The sequence below is a fragment of the Dunckerocampus dactyliophorus genome, chromosome 6, assembly GCF_027744805.1.
Source record: "Dunckerocampus dactyliophorus isolate RoL2022-P2 chromosome 6, RoL_Ddac_1.1, whole genome shotgun sequence".
Classification (NCBI taxonomy): Eukaryota; Metazoa; Chordata; class Actinopteri; order Syngnathiformes; family Syngnathidae; genus Dunckerocampus; species Dunckerocampus dactyliophorus.
The window spans coordinates 24,497,166-24,517,824 of record NC_072824.1 but is presented as its reverse complement, the minus strand read 5'-3'; the positions used below and the strand labels follow the sequence as shown (position 1 = coordinate 24,517,824).

Below are 20,659 nucleotides of genomic sequence, written 5' to 3'. Positions count from 1 at the left end.
CTTTTAATGTTATTGAATGCGTTTGTTGTTCAAGCCTGTGAAAACACCCCTAATGTTGACATTAGGAGCGACAGTACATTTAAATATTTAAAAAAAATCCTGCCACAGAGACGCAGCAGCAGCACAACACAGCAGCGGCAATCCGCCTCCCAAGCAGCCCACCTCCACAGCTTCAAAAAAACCTAGGGGAAACCCTGGAGTGTAATACTGTATGTATTATCTTGTAAAAAATACAATCAATCTTTTGCTTCAGGTTGTCAAGGTCCAGTTTGCGCTCCAGTGGCTACATGTGTCCCATATGAAACCAGGGACATTGAGCCACCCCTTTGTCCCAAACTACAACAGTGGTGTCCTTTCCAGCGGCAGTGCCTTGCCCTCTCTAGCCCGTGTCTCCCATCCTCCTGTCAAAACTGCACCCAAGCTCCCCATCTACCACCTGAAGCTCTGAGACCTCAATACACCCTGCAAGACGAGGTGACCTTCACCCTGCCAGCAGGGCCAGCTGCAAACATCCTGGTGAGGGAAAAGATATAGTCATAGTCAGCATTTTGCAAATTGTTCTGACCGCCTAACCATTCAAATTTCCGAGGCTACACCGTAACTACTATTGTGTGCATAGTTAGATCAAATATACTCGGGGACTTTTGTGTCTACTTTTAACATTGCCTTCCCTAAAACACGCTTTGTTCAGGTACGAGACCAGTTAGAAGATATCTTGGTTTCCCCTGGTGACGTCATTGCCCTACAACATGATGCAGGCCGAGCATCCCTTCTTCGCTGCCAGTCCACTCCAACTTCGATGTGGCGACAGCCTGTTTTAGTCGTCAACCAATCTGAGTGGATTTTGATTAACTCAAGCAGACGATCAGCTGGCCACAGTGTGGACCCTCGGCCCCATCTTGACTTGGAAGCACCACTGAAAACTGGTGAGGCAGGCTGGCTGGAGGATGCGGTATGCCCGATTAGGGTGCTCTATGTGGGACACAGCGAGATACTGCTGCAGGGAGCACAGCTGTCTGTCGGCTTATCCCAGCCAGGACTCTACACTCTGCAGGTAAGAGTTAAAGTATGCCATATCCCAGCATGCAGTGACTCATATCCAACATGAAGGAAGCCACACATGCAAAATAACATTTTTTGTAATTCCAGCATGAAACCCAAAAAACCCTAGCAAAAATGTAAATGTCAAGATTGATTTTTTTGTGTGTAAGTGAGACAACCTCTGACATTGCAATAACTTAATTCCAGGTGACCTCTGCTGAGCCATCATATCCAGCCTCGGCATCATGCCCATTGCATGTAGTGCCCCCTTTGGGCCTAACCATCTTGCACCCACCTCTCTGGAATGGCAGCCTCTACTTGCAGCCCAACAATACTCGGCTGCTGCTCCACGTCCAGTCCCGATACATCACGAGAGCATCTCAGCGAGGAAGTAATCACAACGTGACCTTTCAATCAGACTGTCCCTCAAATTTTCTATCCAATCCCACACTCTGCAAGCATGGCTCTCATTCAGAGATGGAGGCCGCAGAACCAAGCCTTTATGCAGCATTGGATCTAAACTTGGGGGTAGAGGAGCATAGAGGACCAATACAGGTGGACCTTGAAGCCCATAACAATGTCACAGAATCCAACCTGACTGTGGTTGTCCACCTGGAAGAACCTTTAAAAGGACTGGTAGTCGAGCCGTTCCCAGCTCACAGGGTCCTCATGGAGTCAGTCGTGGTGTGTTTTGTTATCTAATCTGTTCATTTGTATCTTTGTTGCTGCACTGTTATGTTAAGTGTTCAGCTCATGTTTCATACTACACTGTACTTTGTGCTGGCTTCTATGACATATATTTATTATGTGTGTGTTGTTTTATGTTAGAGTTACACAGCATCAGTCCTTGAAGGCTCCAATCCCACATTCAAATGGACAGTTGATGACAAGCCGTACTTCACTTATTACAACACGGTCCTCAATGTGATCTACCAGCACGCTGCAGTCTACAAGCTCACAGTGAGTTTACTTCACATGCTCAGAGGTGACATAATATCCATATACTCTCAGTAGCTACATTCATAAATTTAATACAAGAAATAATTCAAAAATCTGGCCTGTAAAAAGATAGCTAAAATGGACCTTTACCGACAATCTGTTTGTCCTTTGATTAACAAATTATGACGTTGCAGCAATGGAATTTCACTCCAGCCCTGTAATCCACATTACAAGTGTGTGCCAGCTGGTACACACAGTTAGGTTTTTTCAACACAGCACCATCTGCTGGATCTGCTGCTTGACTACCTCATTTTGTCATTTTGTAATGCAATTGGATGGTAATGTCAAAATGAGAAAATACATTCCTCAATCCACAACTAAGATTAATTAGGTATTAACTTGACAAACACACACACACACACACACACACAACTTTTACTTTTATTTTGGTGACTGTAAAGTAAAAAGTAATAGATATTTAAAGCTTTGTCTTTAAATACAAAGGTTTGTGTTATTATTCAACTTTTCAGCTTTTTCTCACTGTGCCTTTTGCTCAATTTTTACCATTTTTGATGTTTTTTTTAAATATTTAGTTTCTGCAGTGATGCAATGACAAATTAGCCACAGGCCACGGATGGTCCCAGAGCCGCACTTTGGTCACCCCTACTTTGTGGGTCGGACTTGTGGGCTCTTTGAGCAAATTACAACGGTGCTTATTGGCTCTGTGTCGTGGGCGAGCGGTGGTGAGGAGAAAGAGACTGGTCAATGCGTTACAATAGTCAGCCCTAACAAGCTGCAGCTCGAAGATATTTTTGGAGGTGGACGTCTATTGTCTATAGAGTTATACTTGTGCCTTAATTTTGAGGTGGCAAAGGCAGATTTTGAGTCCTATTTTCAAGTGGCCCATAATCCTATCCTAAGTCCTTGGCATTAGTCCACCTTATTTTCCCTCTCAATGCTCTCTCACCGTGGTTTCTCAGATGGTTGCTTGAGTAGATGTGTGCATGCTACTAGCTCACAATAACAGGCTATACTTTTTTGCACATGTGGTGGAGTCCTGATTCAGATCGGATTCCATACATTTACTGACATGATACATAGCCAAACTGGACCACATGTGAGAAATGAGTCACTTAAATCATGTGGCATATAGTCAGCATTATTGTCAAGTCAGCCTTCAAACTAGTTTGGCATCTTTTCCAGGTGACGGCTATGAACCACATCAGCAGCCTCACAGAGCATTTCAACGTCACTGTGGACCGTCTGCAACCTATGAGCAACCTTACAGTGAAGGGTGTTCCAGATGTGGTCCCCCAGGGCTCTACTCAGACACTTACTGCGTCTGTGCTTGTGGACATGTCTGTAATGGCCACCTTTAGGTATGAACACAGAGATCATGGATGAATGGATCTTTTCATGCTTATTTCTTTATTTAGCTGTTGTATTTTCTTCCACTCTTTCCTGCTCTTATTCGCCTTTTTTATAACTATGTGGTTAGAATAGATTGCTGACACAAATTTTTCCTTCTACTCTGCTTTTTCCCCTGTACGTTTTTTTTTGGTTTCTTCCCCTTTTTCCACTTTTAGTTTTCTCCCTTCTTCACATTACCACCCTCCTCATTGTGGGACACTCTTTCCTTCGTTCTTACCAGTCTTTGTCCACTGAGTCCTATTGAGTTTCCACTTCTCCATACCCATACCTTCCATTGCCTTGTCATAGACGATTTCTAATTTCCAGTTAACATTTGACTGTGTGTGTGTGTGTTTAGATGAAAATGGTCATCAGTGCTTTTATTAATTTAAGCTGCATGTTTTTCTCAAGCTCAAATTTGGATTGTTTCACATTCTTCCTGCTGCAGATGGTCTTTTGGTGATGGGGGATATAAAGAGTTTGAATTCAAGCCTCCCTACGCTCCATCCTATCTTTGCCCAGACTTCCCCAATCAAGTCCTACTAAGCAACAATATCACTTATATCTACTCTCAGCCAGGTAACACTCAGTAGGAATAATATACTCCAAAGCAGAGGTGTCTCAAAGTGCGGTCCTGGGGCCATTTTTGGCTCACAGCTGTTTTTAATGGCCCTTGGCACATTCTAAAAATTCAATTAAACCTGAAAACTAAAAAAAACAACAGCAAAAAAGAGCAGTACAGTAATCCCTCATTTATTGCGGTTAATTGGTTCCAGACCCAACTGTGATAAGTGAATTTCCGTTTGATTCTGTCTTTTGAATGGAATATTTTTGTAGTTAGAGCATAGAAAACATGTTTACGACATATACGTTTTTTCAACATTATTAGAGCCCTTTAGTCATGTAATAACACCCTTTAGTCACCTTAAAACTCGTGCTTATTTGTGTTGCAATAAATGTGTTCCGGGTGTGTGGAGGACAGGAAGTGACATTGGGGGTTCAAAGTTGAGTTTTAGCTTGGCATGGGTTACGGTAGCTCGTGTTATTATTATGATTATTATTATTATGTATATATTACATATTCAAGCACGAAACAGCAGCAGGAGACTTTTTTACCTAAACCCGAGATGCTGTTTTTTTCTTTAAATACTGTATATATAACGTCTTAGCATATCTACATGTGTTTGTTTACAAAATAGAAAATATCAAATTGGCCCCAGCATTCTTTGATTTTTCAGTATACGGCCCTGGGTGGAAAACGTTTGGACACTGCTGCTCTAAAGCCTGTGGTTAATGATTACATACTGTATGTTATGTTCTCTTCTTTACCTGTCTACAATGTCTCTACTGTTTTACTCTGTTTCTACAGGAATATACACAGCACTAGTGTCAGTGTCCAATCGTTATGAGAACATCAGTCAGAGCATCAACATGAGTGTCTACAGCATCCTAACTCGTGTTGATATACAGACGGAGCCGCGACTTCTCCTCGCCAGAAAATCAGCAGATTTTGAGGCTCACCCTTTGCCCTCACCCTACGGAATTCACTATGACTGGAACTTTGGGGATGGTTCTTCTCAGTCCCAAGGTCGCCGTGTGGCACACACATATGCACACAGTGGTGCATTCAATGTCTGTGTGTCCGTAAATAACACCATCAGCTACACCAAAGCCTGTGCCAATATTTTTGTATTTGATGAGATTGAAGATTTGACAGCTGAAAGCTCCTCTCCTACAGAACTTAACAGTCCTACTACAGTTAGAGCCCACCTTGCTTCAGGTAATAACATAACATGGACATTTTCTATGGGTGATGGGACTATCTACACGACATCTGAACCCCACGTGTCTCACAGCTATACTAAAGATGGTAACTACACAGTGAATGTGACTGCTGCAAATGCTGTGAGCTCTGGCTGGACACTTGTTCCTGTGCAGGTCTATGTATTTCAAGTTGTCAGGATGGAGCCTTCTGGTTGTGTCCAAGAAAGGACCTTGGTCAACTTTGAAACATGGGTGTCTGGCAATGCATCAGCCAATCTTTATGAATGGAGCTTTGGAGATGGAAGTCCTAACGAGACACACCTTGGAAATCCCAGAGTGTCACACACCTACAAGACAAGCGGGAACTACCACCTTTCTCTTAGTCTTTCCAGTGGAATCAACAAGGCTTCTAAAGCCAGCTTCTTTAGATGGGTGTGTGTGGAGCCAACCTTAACCAGCATCAACCTCACCCTTGAGAAAACACACTATGCTGTCGGTGAAGAAATTTGGTTGCATGTCAGAGCCGACCCAGAGTTTACCTACAACTATCTTTGGAACTTTGGTACAGAGGAAGAACCTGTGGTGATCCATGGCGTTGGGAATGCCGTGACAACATATGCAAATCCAGGTTATTACATAGTGACAGTAACAGTCTCCAATAACATCTCCGCAAGTAATTCTAGTGTTCTCGTTGAGGTTCAGATGCCAATCGGGCCAATTGTAATTCTACATAATGGCACTAAGTACAATTACTTGATACTTAGGCAGCCATATTTTTTCACAACCCCAATCTCATCTCCTGATGTCACTCACACCTGGAACTTTGGAGATGGGAATCTGTTTTCCGCCCACAGTGTCCCTTACACCTACAACTTCTCTGGTAACTACAACATCACATTGACAGCAACCAACTCAGTCAGCAGGAATTACACTGTTTTACCCATTGCTGTGCTAGCGCCAGTTCGTGGGTTAACGGTCAACGCAAGCCTGGTAAATGTTCCTCTCAATGCCTCGGTCCACTTTGAGGCTCAAATGGTAGAGGGAGATGATGTCAGATTTTCTTGGATCTTGTGCGACCGCTGTACCTCTATCCCAGGGATCCACACCATGTTCTACACTTTCCGCTCTGTTGGCACTTTTAATATCATTGTGACAGCGGAGAACGACGTAGGGACGGCCCAAGCTAGTATCTTCCTGTTTGTTCAGCGTGAGCTGGAGGGACTGTATATTTTACCCGAAGAGGAGATGGGAATAGGTCGAGGCACCGGAATGGGTGGTTGTTGCTTTGCTACAAACCGTGTTCTCCACCTTCATGCAGGCTTAAAAGAAGGAACCAATATGACTTTTACTTGGAATGTCATCAGAGAGCACGATCCTATCAACTCGAGATTCAACATAAGTGGCAAGACTGTGGAAGTAAATTTCTCTACACCGGGGCCATGTGAGATCATTCTTCGAGCAGCTAACCTCCTGGGCCAGCTGTCTATCAACAGAACCATCCACTTCCTAGACCCAGCCGGAGGAGTATATCTGCAGATCAGCAAAAACCCTGTTGCTGTCAATGCTCCTACTAATCTGTCAGTGTCTACTTTGGAGGGCTCAGACCTGCAATACCGCTGGTTTGTTAATGGAGATACTCTGCAGTGGAACGGATTCTGGAAGACTCACACTTTTCCTAGTCCTGGACTACACCATGTTACTGTGGAGGTCTTCAATGAAGTTAGTTCTGAGCTTGTGTCTGAGATGGTCAGCGTCCAGGAAGTTATCTCTGGGCTTGGGTTTACAGTAAACAATGTGACAGAGCAAAGTTACATAGCAACAGGGGTCACTGTCACGCTCCAGGGGGAGGTGGTGACAGGAACCAATGTGACGTGGACATGGATGTTGGATGGAATCACAGAAACAGGACAGAAAACATCTGTGGTGTTTCAGAAGCCAAAGACAGCCACTGTTGTGCTGAATGCCACCAATGATGTCAGTGGACAAGTCGTTTCAAAGGAGTTCTTTGTTCAGGACAAGATTCAGGGGCTAGAGCTGAGGGCAAGTAAAAAGATAGCAGTGCTTGGTGAGAAGGTGGAGTTCACCATTTCTTTGGCAGCAGGCTCAGATGTTCGCCTGATACTCAGCATCAGCGGAGATGCAACCATTACCCCACAACTCAACCAAACCTATGTGCACGTATTCAGCAGGGTTGATACCTACATGGTGAACCTCACTGCTCACAATCAGGTAAAGCTAACTTGTTTCTGCTTAAAATAGAACCATTGCCCTCACTATCCTACTCTTTTAGATATTAAATACTTCAACTGAACTCATTCCTTATATGTATTTGTATGTGTTGTCATTTACCAATCTAGGTAAGTTCCAAGAGGAGACACCTACAGGTTGAAGTGATGGAGCCACTGCGTGGATTGTCCATCCAAGGAAGCTGCACAGCAATCCCTGTAGGTGTGAAGAGGTTATTTACGGCAAACATCCTAACGGGTAAACCTGTTAGTTTCCTCTGGACGTTTGACCTGCACCACCTCCACAAGACCTCACATATTGGCAAAGAGGTAAAATGTTTGTCTTCACAGTTATGACAATAATATGTCATATTACTTTTTTCAGCTGTGAGGTATACAAATTGTGACGTTTCTCCTGTCTATTCACACTATCCCAGGTAGCCTACATACCAGAAGAACCAGGTTTATTGACCATTTACCTGAGGGCCTTCAATGCGCTGCATGCTCAGAACATCACCAAGCACATTTTGGTGCAGAACCTGCTTTTGGATGCAGTCCTTTATGCAACACCTCGCGACACTTTGGTCAATAAGACCGTCGCTCTGGTTGCTTCTGTGACACCCAGATCACATCCTGTAGAGTGCTTGTGGGAATTTAATGATGGTTCTACTCCAGTTCACACCAACACCACAACTGTGGGTCATGAGTACAGGAACCCAGGAAACTACATGGTGCAAGTATGTTTATTGTACAGAAGGAGCCATTGATCTTAATGGACGTTTGAGTTCTGTTTAGTATTTGTACTCACTCAGTTTGTTTTTCACTTTTCAAGGTGAACTGCAGTAATCTGGTGAGCTGGGTGTTAGCCCAGGTAGAAGTAAACATCAGTGTCTTGGAGTGCGAGGAACCAGAGGTACAGGTGGTTCAAGCCCCCCGCCTCGCCATCTGGAGATCTCAGCCCACTTTTGTGGAGGCCACTGTTGACCGGAAAGGCTGTGTCATCTATGGAGCACAGTACCTCTGGCAAATTCTCTCAACACCATCCTGTGATAATGACCTGCTTTTTCCATCTGGAGTCTTGGCTCAACCCTCTCAGCCGTCTAATGCAGTCATTGACCTCCCGGTGGAGGTAGATGTGCGGCGGCTACAGCTGTCGTTGCCCAAAATGGCTCTGGCTACAGGGAACTACACTTTGGTGTTTTCACTGTCATATGAAGGCGTGCCATTAAGGAAGGGTGCCTGTCTGCAACTTAGCGTCATGGCTGCACGGTCAGTGAGATGTTCTACGTCACCTTACGCAATTTTGTTTAAAGGATCATTGGTATTTCATGTGTGTCTGTCTAACACTGGAATTTTTAGAATAGCCAGAGTGAAGATTTTTGAATTCGCTATTTCAAATTATTTTTGTAACTACTTTTTATTTTATTAATAACTTTAAGCATTATAAGATATTATCATAATTTACATACATCATATCACATGTGATATTTGTGAGGGATTTCATGTTCAGTCCATGTTTTCACTTTCTTCAAGCTTCTAAATAGCTAAAATGTCTTTAAAACTTCGTGTTGTAACGCTACCTGACGCAGTGACATGCACTCCACACAAATATGTGGATTGAATTTTTCTTTGATATAGACATAGTTTTTCATACTTTTAATGTACTTTTTCAAGCGTCACTGAGCAATCCTGCTCTCTTGCTGTCATTATACGAATTATGTATTGTCCTCAAAACACTATTTGTGTGTGGTTGTTTAATGAACACAAACACATACTGTCTCCAGCCTTACGGTGGTGATACTATGACAGGGCTCTCCTAGCTAGCCAGGTGATTTTCAATAGCTCACAAAGAGTCAAAGAATATTTGCTTCAACTCTTAGTAGTTTTTTATAACTGTTGAATTCAGACTTTATGTCTTTATATAACGACAAATAAAATAAATAATAATAAAGACAATGGCCATACTGTTTGAGTGGAGCTCTGCTTGGTAAATAAACTAGTGTACAATTTAAATGTTGCCAGTTTAAGTTAAGCAGGACAGATTTCTATTGAATAAAAATATTTATTTGTATTATTTTATTCTGTTAATTTTGTTATCTTGAACTAAAAAAAAAAAATTATTGAACAATTTATTTCCCATGTAATCGTATTACTCCAAAATGTGCATCAAATTAAATTGAGGTTTGTGTCAAATACTACAAAAAAGACAAAGAACAACTACCCGCCCAAAAGTTTCTTTTTTCATAACTACCTACTTGCCAGGGGCCCTTGGAATTCTCTGGCCAATCGCAGTCATCATAAATAAACTGAAAAATGTACAGTTAATCCATCTGATCGGTATCAGCCTATCTCACTCATGTTTGATCGTTATCGGAATCGGCAGCATAAAACCCTGATAGGAGCATCCCTACAACAAAGCAATCAAATGAATCAAAAAGACAAAAGAAGTTTATAAGTGTGCAAATGTTTAATTGGTTGTATGTCAATTCTATGCCTCTGCTGTTTTTCTGACAGGCTTATGCCCATCATAGAAGGTGGTACCTATAGGGTGTGGTCGAGGACTCAGGACCTCCAACTCAGTGCAGAGCAGTCCTACGACCCCAATATGGACCCCGACAACCAGTCACTACTCCACTACCACTGGGAGTGCCAAAGCACCTCAAAGGTGAGGACATGCACGCAATTGTCTTTTTTGTTTTTTTTACACTGTAATGTAGAGTGGATCCGCACATTTTTTCAGATTTTTTCTTTTGTGCTTTTAATGTCCATATTTGGTAAAAAAAACCATCTCATTTATCCTTGCTTGGTGATCATTTGTAAATATGGAGGAATGAATTACATAATGTCAGCATAGTACATGACTGCATTCAAAAGCTTGAGTTGTACACCACATTATTAATATTACACGGTAAACTATTTCTTGCGTCCTAAATTTCACTAGCTATATGAATTTCAATGTGTGTGTCTTCAGACAGTGTGTATTTGTATGTTCGTGAAATCCTACATTATTTATGATACTTATGGCCCTTTTTTGTAGTCTGCAGATTGGCTGTAACGTGCTTTTAAATGTTACCCCGCACCTGCCCACCATATGTTACGTATGTTAATACCAGAGAACATTATACAGTATACAAGGCTTTGTGCCTTGTTCTTTCCAGAAGTGCAAGGCTCCTTACTAACTTTGCTCTTACATATGACATATGGGCCTTCAAGTAGATTTTGTGGTCTAATATCGCACTCAAACATTTATTTTAAGTTAGCTGGGATAGGCTGTAGAGCGACCCTAATGAGGACAAGCGGCATAGAAAATGAAGGAATTTGTTCTTGTTTTTTGTGTTCTCCACCTTTGGCTCTAACCTAATGAAAATGGAAAATTTCCACACCAAAACATCTTTGCCAGTCAATACATACTGTAGTTTAGTGCTCTGGAAAAGTTATATAATGCTCATCTGGTTATGAGCACCAAACAACAGAAAAGAGGAATTCACAGCTCAGGACACGTTGCAAGTTTTTGTGTTTGGATGTAGAGTGAGTGTGAATTCATTTAGTGTTTTTCACACTCAACACATCTGAGGCTGGGTGGGAGCGCATTCTCTCTGTAGACCACAAAATAAGACCCAGTAGGATGGGTGTGTCCGGCACAAATGTGTGTTTGTGTGCGCGTGTGCTGCCTTTCTAAGCAGGCAGGCATTTAAAGGGTTATGCAACTGTTAAATGATCGACTCAGTTTTTCACAGCTGGCACCCTGATAATTACACTTGAACATCACACACATGCATATGCAAACGCACACACACACACACACACACACACACACACTGAAAGGTCTTGCATGTAGTATATACTGTATATGTGCACGTGTGCGTGTGTATATACAGTATATATGTGTGTGTGTGTGTGTTTGTATATATACATATACATATACACATATATATAAATATAAAGGTTGGTGACCACTGTTTTAAGCGTTACAGGAACGTCCTCCCTGGGTGCATTGATTTCACATAGCAACATAGAAACGAACGCCTACACCTAGCGTTAACTTTTCCAAACTAAAAAATAAAAACACAGCATCAGTAGCAGCAGCTCTAACATGTAGCATTACGTTTTGGTTGTGGCCTGTGGCGTTTTGAGCTTGGCGCTGACGCGCTGCGGGCGAGTGTGTGGCAAAACTAGTCGCTAGCCGGCTAGTAGCTAGCCGGTGAGGGATGGCAGGGATGGCAGTATGCCAGTAACGTAGTTTGATCTGTGTAACAATGCTAATAATAATAACAATGTCGCTGTAGCTTGGTAAAATGCATGTCACATTATATGTAAATGGAGCGTTGTTGGCGCTTTTTGGAGTTTTTTTCAGAAGGCTTTAAAGGCAGAATAAGTGTTTCCCATTCTTAGCTTTTTACATACGTACATTCTTAGCTAAGTATTTTTAGTTGTTTTTATATCTTTAGAATTCAGAGAAAAGGATGGGCAAAATTCCAAAAAAAAGGGCAGTTTTCCTTTAAAGAGTGAGTCAAATGATCTGCTACTATTTGAGAAACTCGTATTAGGAAAGTAGATTTTCAGACATGTCTGCTGTCTTTTAGAGTTTAATTTAAATGTTCAATTCATTTGGAGCTGTTAATACATGCACATATATACAATTGTGTCTTGTCATTTATCTTTTATCTTTTTGTTCATGAAATACAGTAAAAAGGGCAAATTTCACACAAAGTTGCAAATGGTGATCAATCATGATTAATTCATTTGAAAACTGTGATTCATTTGATTCAAATTTGTAATCTTTTGACATCCCTAGTATTACAAGAGCTTTCTGAACACTGAAGTAAATATCCATCCTCATCTCTTCTGCAGGGTCCTGAGCACTGCTCCAGCCTGAACTTTGGTTTGGGGTCCAGCGGTCCTGTCCTGGGGATCTCTGGCATTGAGTTGGAGGCAGATGTGGAATACACTTTCAAGCTGACTATCAGCAAAGAGGGAATGGCACCAGAGTCCACCACACAAACAGTGAGTGTACACCCTCCCGAAAATGAAAATACATCCTCCCAGTTAGCAATTCCTTCTGTAAAGTGAAGTTTGGCAGATAGAAGTCATATTGCAAATAATTTGCTTATTCGATTTGTTTTCATACACTCTATGATATGCAAAGATGGCCTTTACTATTCTATTACTCTTTTTTTGATATACAGTGCAACCTTGGTTAGCGTTCACCCCAGTTAGTGTGATGAAAATTTATGCCAAAATTTGCACTAACCGTATTTTCCAGTTAGCGTACAATATGCTGCGTGTCCCGTTGTGTTATTTGTACATTGCATGCAACTGTGTTCTTAATGTATTTTTATCACAAAGCGTCCTGTTAGCACGTATTTTATAGTTTTACAATTGTAGTTTCACGTGCATAAAACAATTCTAAATTCTCATAAATGATGACTGAAAGGGGTAAATAAACATTTAAGGTTACTTTTACCTTCATTGAAGACGTGACTGTTCTCAAAGATACGATGTGGCAACACCTTTACTCTTCAAAACCACCTTTCCTTTTTTTATTATTATTAGTTATTTCTTGAATTCAATAGTGTTTCTCGCCTTTATCAAAATGCTGGCACTTGCAACTTCTTTGGCTCCATTTTGGGTTATTGAGGTGAGAAATACGATTGCTTTCAAGAAATAACTCACGGCAAAACAGGAAGGTGATGTTGGGAGAGGAAGGTGTTCATCTCCCTGCCACATCGTAGCTTTGGGAACAGTCACGTCATGAATCACGTATTCATTTTATTTCTTATGGGAAAAATGTATTCCGTTAGCATCTGTTTTAGAGTCAGACCTTCTGGAACGAAGTAATGACGCTAACCAAGGCTCCACTGTACCCTATAACTATAATCTGGGTAAAAACTCATCATTTATTTTATGCGGCCATAGTTTAGTGCAACCTAAGATAGCAATGAATAAATAAATGAGCAGACGTGGTCGACAGGAAGACTGCAGTCCGTTTCCCAGTTCCAGTGTGTAACGTTTGTAGTGTGTGCGTACTGTTTATTGTCAGAATCGTAATCCTAATTATTTTCAGTTAGAGTCGGATTTAATGAAAGTTACAGAATTAGTTCATGCAGGATGAGTCATCCGTTGTCAATGAAATCCTCATAATGCGGCAGAGATTTCGCCACCACCATTTATTTTGAGGTCAAAGTTCAAATCAGTGCAAGATGTCTCAGATGTTATTTTTTTCATTGACTTTTTTATTAATACAAAACAGGGTTTCCCAAAATATTTCCACATATGCTGTTGTTTGTGTTAGTTTGTGATGCTGGGTGCAGAATATTAAAGAAACAACTTGTCAAACATTTCTCTATGAAAAAAGTACACGGGCTAATGTTAGCTGGATGAGTTGGCCGACTATTATTAGCACTAACATACTTATTTGCGGTAAGATGTTTTTTATGATAGCCTTATTTTGTTACAAGTAAACAGGTTGTAGCCCACAGTGCTCTTATACTGAAGGCTGGAAGGATGTTGTGTGGTTGACAAGTTGTCTTGACTGTTGCTACATGAAACTAGCTGTGTACATGAATAAACTGACCTTCTGTAGCCATAGCTCCCATCCGTTATTTACGAACTTCCACATCAGTGGGCATCCTGAAACGTTCGGTTACATTGGCATGAGACTGACGTCATTTATTGTTTGACTTCCCTGATTCTGACTGCTTAGAAGAAGTCCGACGTAGTGCATCAAAGACCGGGCACTGTTATTTCACACCGTTGTCGTTGAGCCGACCACTCTCTTTTTATGAAGTTAAACCAAACTTTTTAGCTGCTGCTTCTTTGTTGGTGTTCGCCAGCTCTTTGTTTGTTGGTACTCGCATCTATTTCTTCCTGAGGGGCGAGGAAGGGAATTGGGGAATTGAAACTAGGAATTGAAGTAAAAATATGTGAACAATCACAATGTTAGTCCCGGTTCCAATCGCTGCTTGAGACTCGATGCCCAACCCTGATCGTGATGCCTGTAATTTTTATGGACGATGTGGGAGACAAAAAGTGAACAAAAAAACACGAAAAACTAAATAAATAAGTTCAGAAATATAAACGACTTCGGATGTTTCTTTTTGTGTGTTTTTTTTTATATCACAAGAATGAGCAGCCTGTGTGTTCTTTTAGATGGGGGGAGGGGTCACAGCAGGACCCGCTGCTTGTTGAAAAGAGCGATACATACTTTCATGTTAGTCTCCAGAAGTGTCCACTAAGACCAGAAATTATCACTAGATTTGTCACTAGTCACTCTTTTGAAAAAGACAATCTACAGGGGTCCGAATACTCGCTAAATACAGCGACAACGTTGCTAAGTTGGCAACACTGAGCCCTCCTGCTACGTCTTCTTGTTTAATGTGAGGTGTGTTAAGAAGCAGAGTTACGATGCCATCTAATGTGCGGGGTTGTAACGACAAGCTACAGTCACAGACAGTCCCATTATAATGTGTTTAAGAGTGAAAATCTCAAACAAATCACAAATCACAAATAAATGAATGTATGGGAAACACTGCAAAAAGCGACAGCAAGGTACCTCAGTCAGAAAGCATACTAGCATCTCTCCAACAACTAGCTGCAATTTATTTACGTCCGCGACGGCACGTGAACCAGGAACCTCAGGTTCTGAAGCCCAAGTCAGCGTGAAAAGTTAGTGAATGTCACATGGCTCAGTCAGTGTTTTTTGTGTGTTTTTCAGTGTGGACTAATTGACTTGTCAAACCACTCCATGTTATTATATTTTTCAACATACCCTCTCAGGAGATTTTTTTTTGTCAGACTCTTGCAATAGCTGAGGTCAAAGGACATGTTGCGTTGTGTTTTGTCAGGTGTGGACTTGTTATAACTTTCATTACATTTTTCTCACTCAAAAAAAGTTGACAAGGCATCCTGACGGTTAAATAGCTAGATGATGGAGTATGTGTGGTGCAGGTTAACTCAACATTTGTTTCTCTACTTAAAATAATGAATTAGTTCACTGAAGAAGAACAGATGGTTGTAAAAAAATAGAAATAAAAATATGTTAGCATGTGCTCAGTAAGCCAGTGTTTTTATGGATCATCCAGTGCATTTTATTGAATTGACCTAATGGTGGGAAATTCTAGTCATCAAATCCTTTTCTTTACACAATTTTTCTTTTTATGGGCTTCTGTCAAACTCGTATTATAAATGTAATCTCTATGATTTGCCTGATAAGAAACACTGTCACAGTTAATGGTGGAGATGAGAATATAACATTTTTACAAAGAAAAATAATAACCAATAATATCCTATTTTGACTTACACTTCCATTTCCAACCCAATTATGAATGTGCAAATGTTGTTGCACAAGTTTTATGTGCGAGCGTGTGTGTGTGTGTGTGTGTCTGTTTGACAGGTGCTTCTCCAGAGCGGTCACATCCCCATGGTATATCTGGAGTGTGTGTCCTGTAGGGCGCAGTCCATCTACGAAGTCAGCCAGAACTCGTATGTCTACCTCAGAGGAACCTGCACCAATTGCCAGGGCATTCACCGTGGGGTAAACACACACAAACCACACTAGGATACACACTATCACTCTCCTACTGTAACTAACACTGAGAGGTGAGGTCACTGTTTCACACAGACACCAATGAGGTCATTATTTCCAGAGTCTTCCTCTTCCTCCATCTTCTGTTATTTTGACTTTTATGGTGCAAGTATTAGTGGCTGAGGTCATTGTATAAGCGGAGCCAGAGAGAATCAGTCATGTCCTTACTAAAACAGGAAAACAATCAAAAAAGACAAAATAGTTGCTGAGTCATTTGGTGCTCAAGTGTATCTCTCAGCTGGATGTTCTTATGTAGCTTAGCTGAAGTCACTTCTTGTCTCGGGTGTGAGTGGAATGGACATTGTAACAAGGAAAAGCACTTTAATTCCAAATCTATACTCTGAAATTTGCAATATACAACTTCATTGGGATTTTTCAACACATTTTTGTGAAAATGTTGGTGTTTCTCCTTTTCAGAGATGGACGGCCATGACGTTGCAGAACGAGACCCTGATCCTGGACTCCTCCTCGACGACCACAAGAAGTGACGGTATGAATCTGGTGCTGCGACAGGGCGTCCTTCGCCACGGAGACTCCTACATCTTCACCTTGCATGTAACCGATGACGCACTGGATGATGAAGGCGCTGCCTCTATTACACTGCACCACAACATGCCTCCGGCGGGTGGGGAGTGTCACCTGAGAGCGGGAGGGGAGGCGGAAGGGGACAATGGCGATGGAGATGGTGGAGGTTGGAGGATTCGAACGCTGCTGGACAGAGTATACTTCAAGTGCTCAGGTACGGAATTTATATGCATTTATCACATCACACACTCATCAGTTAATTCATCAATTAACTTAAGAAGACGTTTTGATCAGTGAGATACATGGCATGGAGTCTGGTGTAGAAAATCTCGAGAGCTCAGCGTGCCTTTATATAACAAAGTTGTTTCTCTTCATGGTTTCTTATATTTTTGTCAATTAATTTTAATGTTTTTCTTGGTCTGCTACTTAGCATGCATTTCTGTTTTTCCTGCCCCTGTTCTCCTCCATGCCCTCCTCCAGGTTACAGTGATCGGGGCATCTCAGTGACACCTTTACTCTATAGTTTGTTAGTGACACGCTGCAGAGAAGACTACTGTGAAGAGTTCTGTGTGTACAAAGGCAGCAGTCCAGAGCATTCAGCCTTTCTTCCGCCAGGCTTCAGCTCGGCCCGACATCGCGTTGCTGTGTCCATCACAGTCGAGGACCTTCAAGGAGCAGCAATCACCGCCCTCAACAAGTAACTATTTCATTTCCTGGAGGTCAAAGCTATTCGTATAATCATATTTATGAAAGTATATGACCATCAGTAAATATGGCTACTGTAACACATTATTCAATACTTTGTGCACAGATCCATTGAGGTGGAGCTGCCGGATCCACCGTCTGAATACACAAGTCTTCCCCACTGGCTGGCAGAGCTGACTGATAGTAAACTCAAACAGCTGCTGGAGCAAGGAGACTCTCAAAGAGTCAGGGAGCTTTCCTTGGCTCTTATTACTGTCCTAAATGAGGTAGGAAAGGCCTCAACATGGAACATTGTTTGCAAGCATCTATACAATCCATCACTTAATAATAGGGGTGTCACGAGATCTCGCGCCACGAGACCCGTGAGACAGGGTAGTTTTATGCGACTGATGATGTGTTGTTGCAATAGTAACAAAACAGCCCCAACACTAGATGTCGCTTATGCTCCTTTTACGTTTGGCTTTCCTGGTTGACGTGTTACGTCACATATAAACAAAGCATCTCAGGCAGCGTTGCCAGATTTGCCTATTAGAAGCAACTTTGGGCTTGTTTTTTTGTAAAGATACTTGCAAATTCCCAGGTTCCCTCTTGTTTTGGGCTTGTTTTCAGCGAGCTAGTCACTTGATTCTCTTGCGAGACCTGGCAACATATATCTGTGTCTTGGCTGCAAATGTGCATGAGAAGGAATTCTACGAGCCACGTTGTGCTATGAACTATGTCATCATTGAAGTGATTACCTGCCAGATACAACTGTTGTCATTTATTCACTTCTATTCGATTTATGACGACCATCTTGACCTGGATGGCTAGCAATTTGCACAGAAACAATACAGGTAGCCGCAGTGTGATGGCTACTTTTTTACATCACAAAGTACGATTGTTTGGCTTTCTCCATCCATATGTACTCTACTGTAATACATCTTGCCGTGGAGATAGGCGCGTGCGCAGAACGCCGGCTCCGCTCCAGTAGCGCACACATGCAAGAGAGAGAGCAAGTTTCCAATCGCATAATCTGTGTATGATAATCTGACTTTTAAAAAGACAAACAAATGAACTGGTCGCACATGCACGAGTAGATGAAAAATTTACTTGCAATGTCTCAAATTTTAGCCACAAAACCATTTAGTCGCAGCCTGCAGCCCAGTAAACAGCTAATTATTTTTATATTCACAGATTTAATAAAAAAATGGTCTGAGTTCTTTTTTTCAACATGTGGCCGTAAAAAGTTAAACAATTTATAAGATAACAGAAAACGTCACTTGATAAATGAATAATTTTATGTCAGCCAGCTTGCGTAGACTGTTCCAGATAAAGTTACAGCGTAATAAATTAGCATGTACTCAGAGATATCATGAGCAATGAGTGGTGCTGCTATAATGATTGATGATGATGATGTACGACCGGCCTGTGATTGCACAAGCAGTGCCTGAGATGTCAGCCAAAATATCCAGATTGTGATGATAAAATCCCAGATTATTTGCAAAGAATAAGATAATGAAAGATAAAACTAAAAAATGCACCTAATGCAGTATTTAGGGCCAGTGAATGTATGTCCCTGTATAACATTACTGATTTCTGCATGTGTGTTGCAACAGTACGAGCAGAGCAGGGAGTCCACTCAGGTGTCCCTCGACGAGCGGGGCTACCGAGTAAGAGTCCGCAGCAACATCACCAGGGCTCTGACTTCACTAGACCTGAACTCTGTGAATGACATTCAGCAAACCTCTGCTGCGCTCGCACAGTGCACGGTGAGTAGGTTGGTTGCGATTGAAGAGTGCAGGAAAACAAAAAGAGGCCACTGAGAAATTAAGAGTTGTGGAAAAAGAAGGTAATTATTTATTTGCTATGTGTGTTTTTAGGCAGTGAGTCGGGAGTTTATCTGTGAAGAGTGTCAGAACAGCACTCTCAACAAACTTGAGTCTATGTTAGAGATTCTACAAAATGACACCAAGCAGGGAACGGTTACTCCGACTGAGATAGCTGACAACATCCTGAACATCATGGGTAAGAGATGTGTGACCACTGCACAGGTGCACTTTTCCGTTTTCTTGAAATGCATTTTTTTATATCTAGGCTGCTTATGCTTAAGCCTAAACACAAGTTAATTGTATTTATATGACAACCACAACCAAAATGTTGAATTATCAGGTTTAATTTGTGTTTATTAGTATTATCATTGCTACCAAGAAGGATCATTTTAATTGCTGTGGGTTTTCTGTTTGTAGGCATTATCTTTTTTCATATTTGAAAGATCAGTTACTATTATTTTTTGTGGTGGGTGTGTGGTCTTACCAAGACTACGTATTCACAGTAAATGTGGCAATCCTCACACGGATGATGTTGCAATAACATTTTGCCATATACAGTATCAAAATTGTAAAAGTTCTATTGCTGCTAAAACTACTTATTTGGCAACCATGTACAGCACGTTTTAACCCAAAAATCAAATTTTGCCTGTTCCAATGTTTATGCATTATCTCTGTAATACTAAGGTAATTTCACACATACATTTTTGATCTGGATGAAACTTGATCTCCTTTAGGTTATTAAAGATCATAAATCATAACTGTCAACTCATTCAAAAACTTTGGAGGTCTCTTGTTAAGCATTAAGCCTGGCTTCTGCGCCGAGGTGCCATCTTATGCTACAGTCCAATGCTCCTGTCCCACCAAACCCTCCCACATACCAAAAAATCTGCCCTTGCATCATGGCGATGTGGGCCATAAAAGCTGTGATTGATGTTCTGATAGTACATTATTCCTGTGTGTATATGACTCGTACAGCCCAAATTCACTAACGCCTTCGCCTCTGATTTTGGATCAGTATTTTGCAATAAAATTAACCGTTGTGACTCACTGATTGATTTCAGCTTCAATAACACTCCCAGTCACTCCTTATGTACAGTTGCTCTCTAGCAATGAAGGAAACCAACTAAGTTTAACAGTCAACCAGAGTCATAGTGGCTCACTGAGTTGACTCTCCAAGAAACACGGTCCACACAGTCGGTATTGTTATGGCGAAAGAATTGTACGGCACATGTTCTACCCTGACACAAAACTTTGAAATGTTGATGAAGTGACTACGCAGGTGCATAAACCAAGCTTTATTCTTTGTTTCTAATAATACAATACAGTAATCCCTCCGTTGCGGTTAATTGGTTCCAGACCTGACTGATAAGTGAATTTCCGCAAAGTAGGAGTCCTCCTTCATAAATTGAATATTTTCATTGTTATGGCATAGAAAGCATGTTTATGATATTCTAAATATGTTTTTTAATATTATTAGAGCCTTCAAGATATGGACTAACACCCATATTGTCACCTTTACATTCGTATTAACCAACATAGTTGATATAATCATAGAAAATAAGACGTTTAAGACGTAAATAAAACTTGGGCTCACATGTGTCGCAGTGAATGTGTTTCGGTGCTAGTAGAGGAGCAGAATGGGTGGCAGACAGGAAGTG

At 41.4% G+C, this 20,659-nt stretch overlaps 1 protein-coding gene across 1 annotated transcript in view; it reads left to right on the top strand.

Moving 5' to 3' along the window:
- The window catches only part of pkd1a (polycystic kidney disease 1a), an 80,226-nt gene that overhangs the window by 35,602 nt on the left and 23,965 nt on the right, over window positions 1-20,659 (top strand). Inside the window, exons 13-30 of the mRNA XM_054780319.1 lie at window positions 254-516; window positions 692-1,054; window positions 1,249-1,725; window positions 1,870-2,001; window positions 3,184-3,359; window positions 3,839-3,969; window positions 4,760-7,383; window positions 7,512-7,709; window positions 7,817-8,116; window positions 8,212-8,648; window positions 9,894-10,044; window positions 12,231-12,383; window positions 15,772-15,912; window positions 16,381-16,702; window positions 16,969-17,185; window positions 17,300-17,459; window positions 18,789-18,941; window positions 19,053-19,197. Of these exons, the coding sequence (XP_054636294.1) occupies window positions 254-516; window positions 692-1,054; window positions 1,249-1,725; window positions 1,870-2,001; window positions 3,184-3,359; window positions 3,839-3,969; window positions 4,760-7,383; window positions 7,512-7,709; window positions 7,817-8,116; window positions 8,212-8,648; window positions 9,894-10,044; window positions 12,231-12,383; window positions 15,772-15,912; window positions 16,381-16,702; window positions 16,969-17,185; window positions 17,300-17,459; window positions 18,789-18,941; window positions 19,053-19,197 (6,543 nt within the window). The remainder of the gene's footprint in view (window positions 1-253; window positions 517-691; window positions 1,055-1,248; window positions 1,726-1,869; window positions 2,002-3,183; window positions 3,360-3,838; window positions 3,970-4,759; window positions 7,384-7,511; window positions 7,710-7,816; window positions 8,117-8,211; window positions 8,649-9,893; window positions 10,045-12,230; window positions 12,384-15,771; window positions 15,913-16,380; window positions 16,703-16,968; window positions 17,186-17,299; window positions 17,460-18,788; window positions 18,942-19,052; window positions 19,198-20,659) is intronic.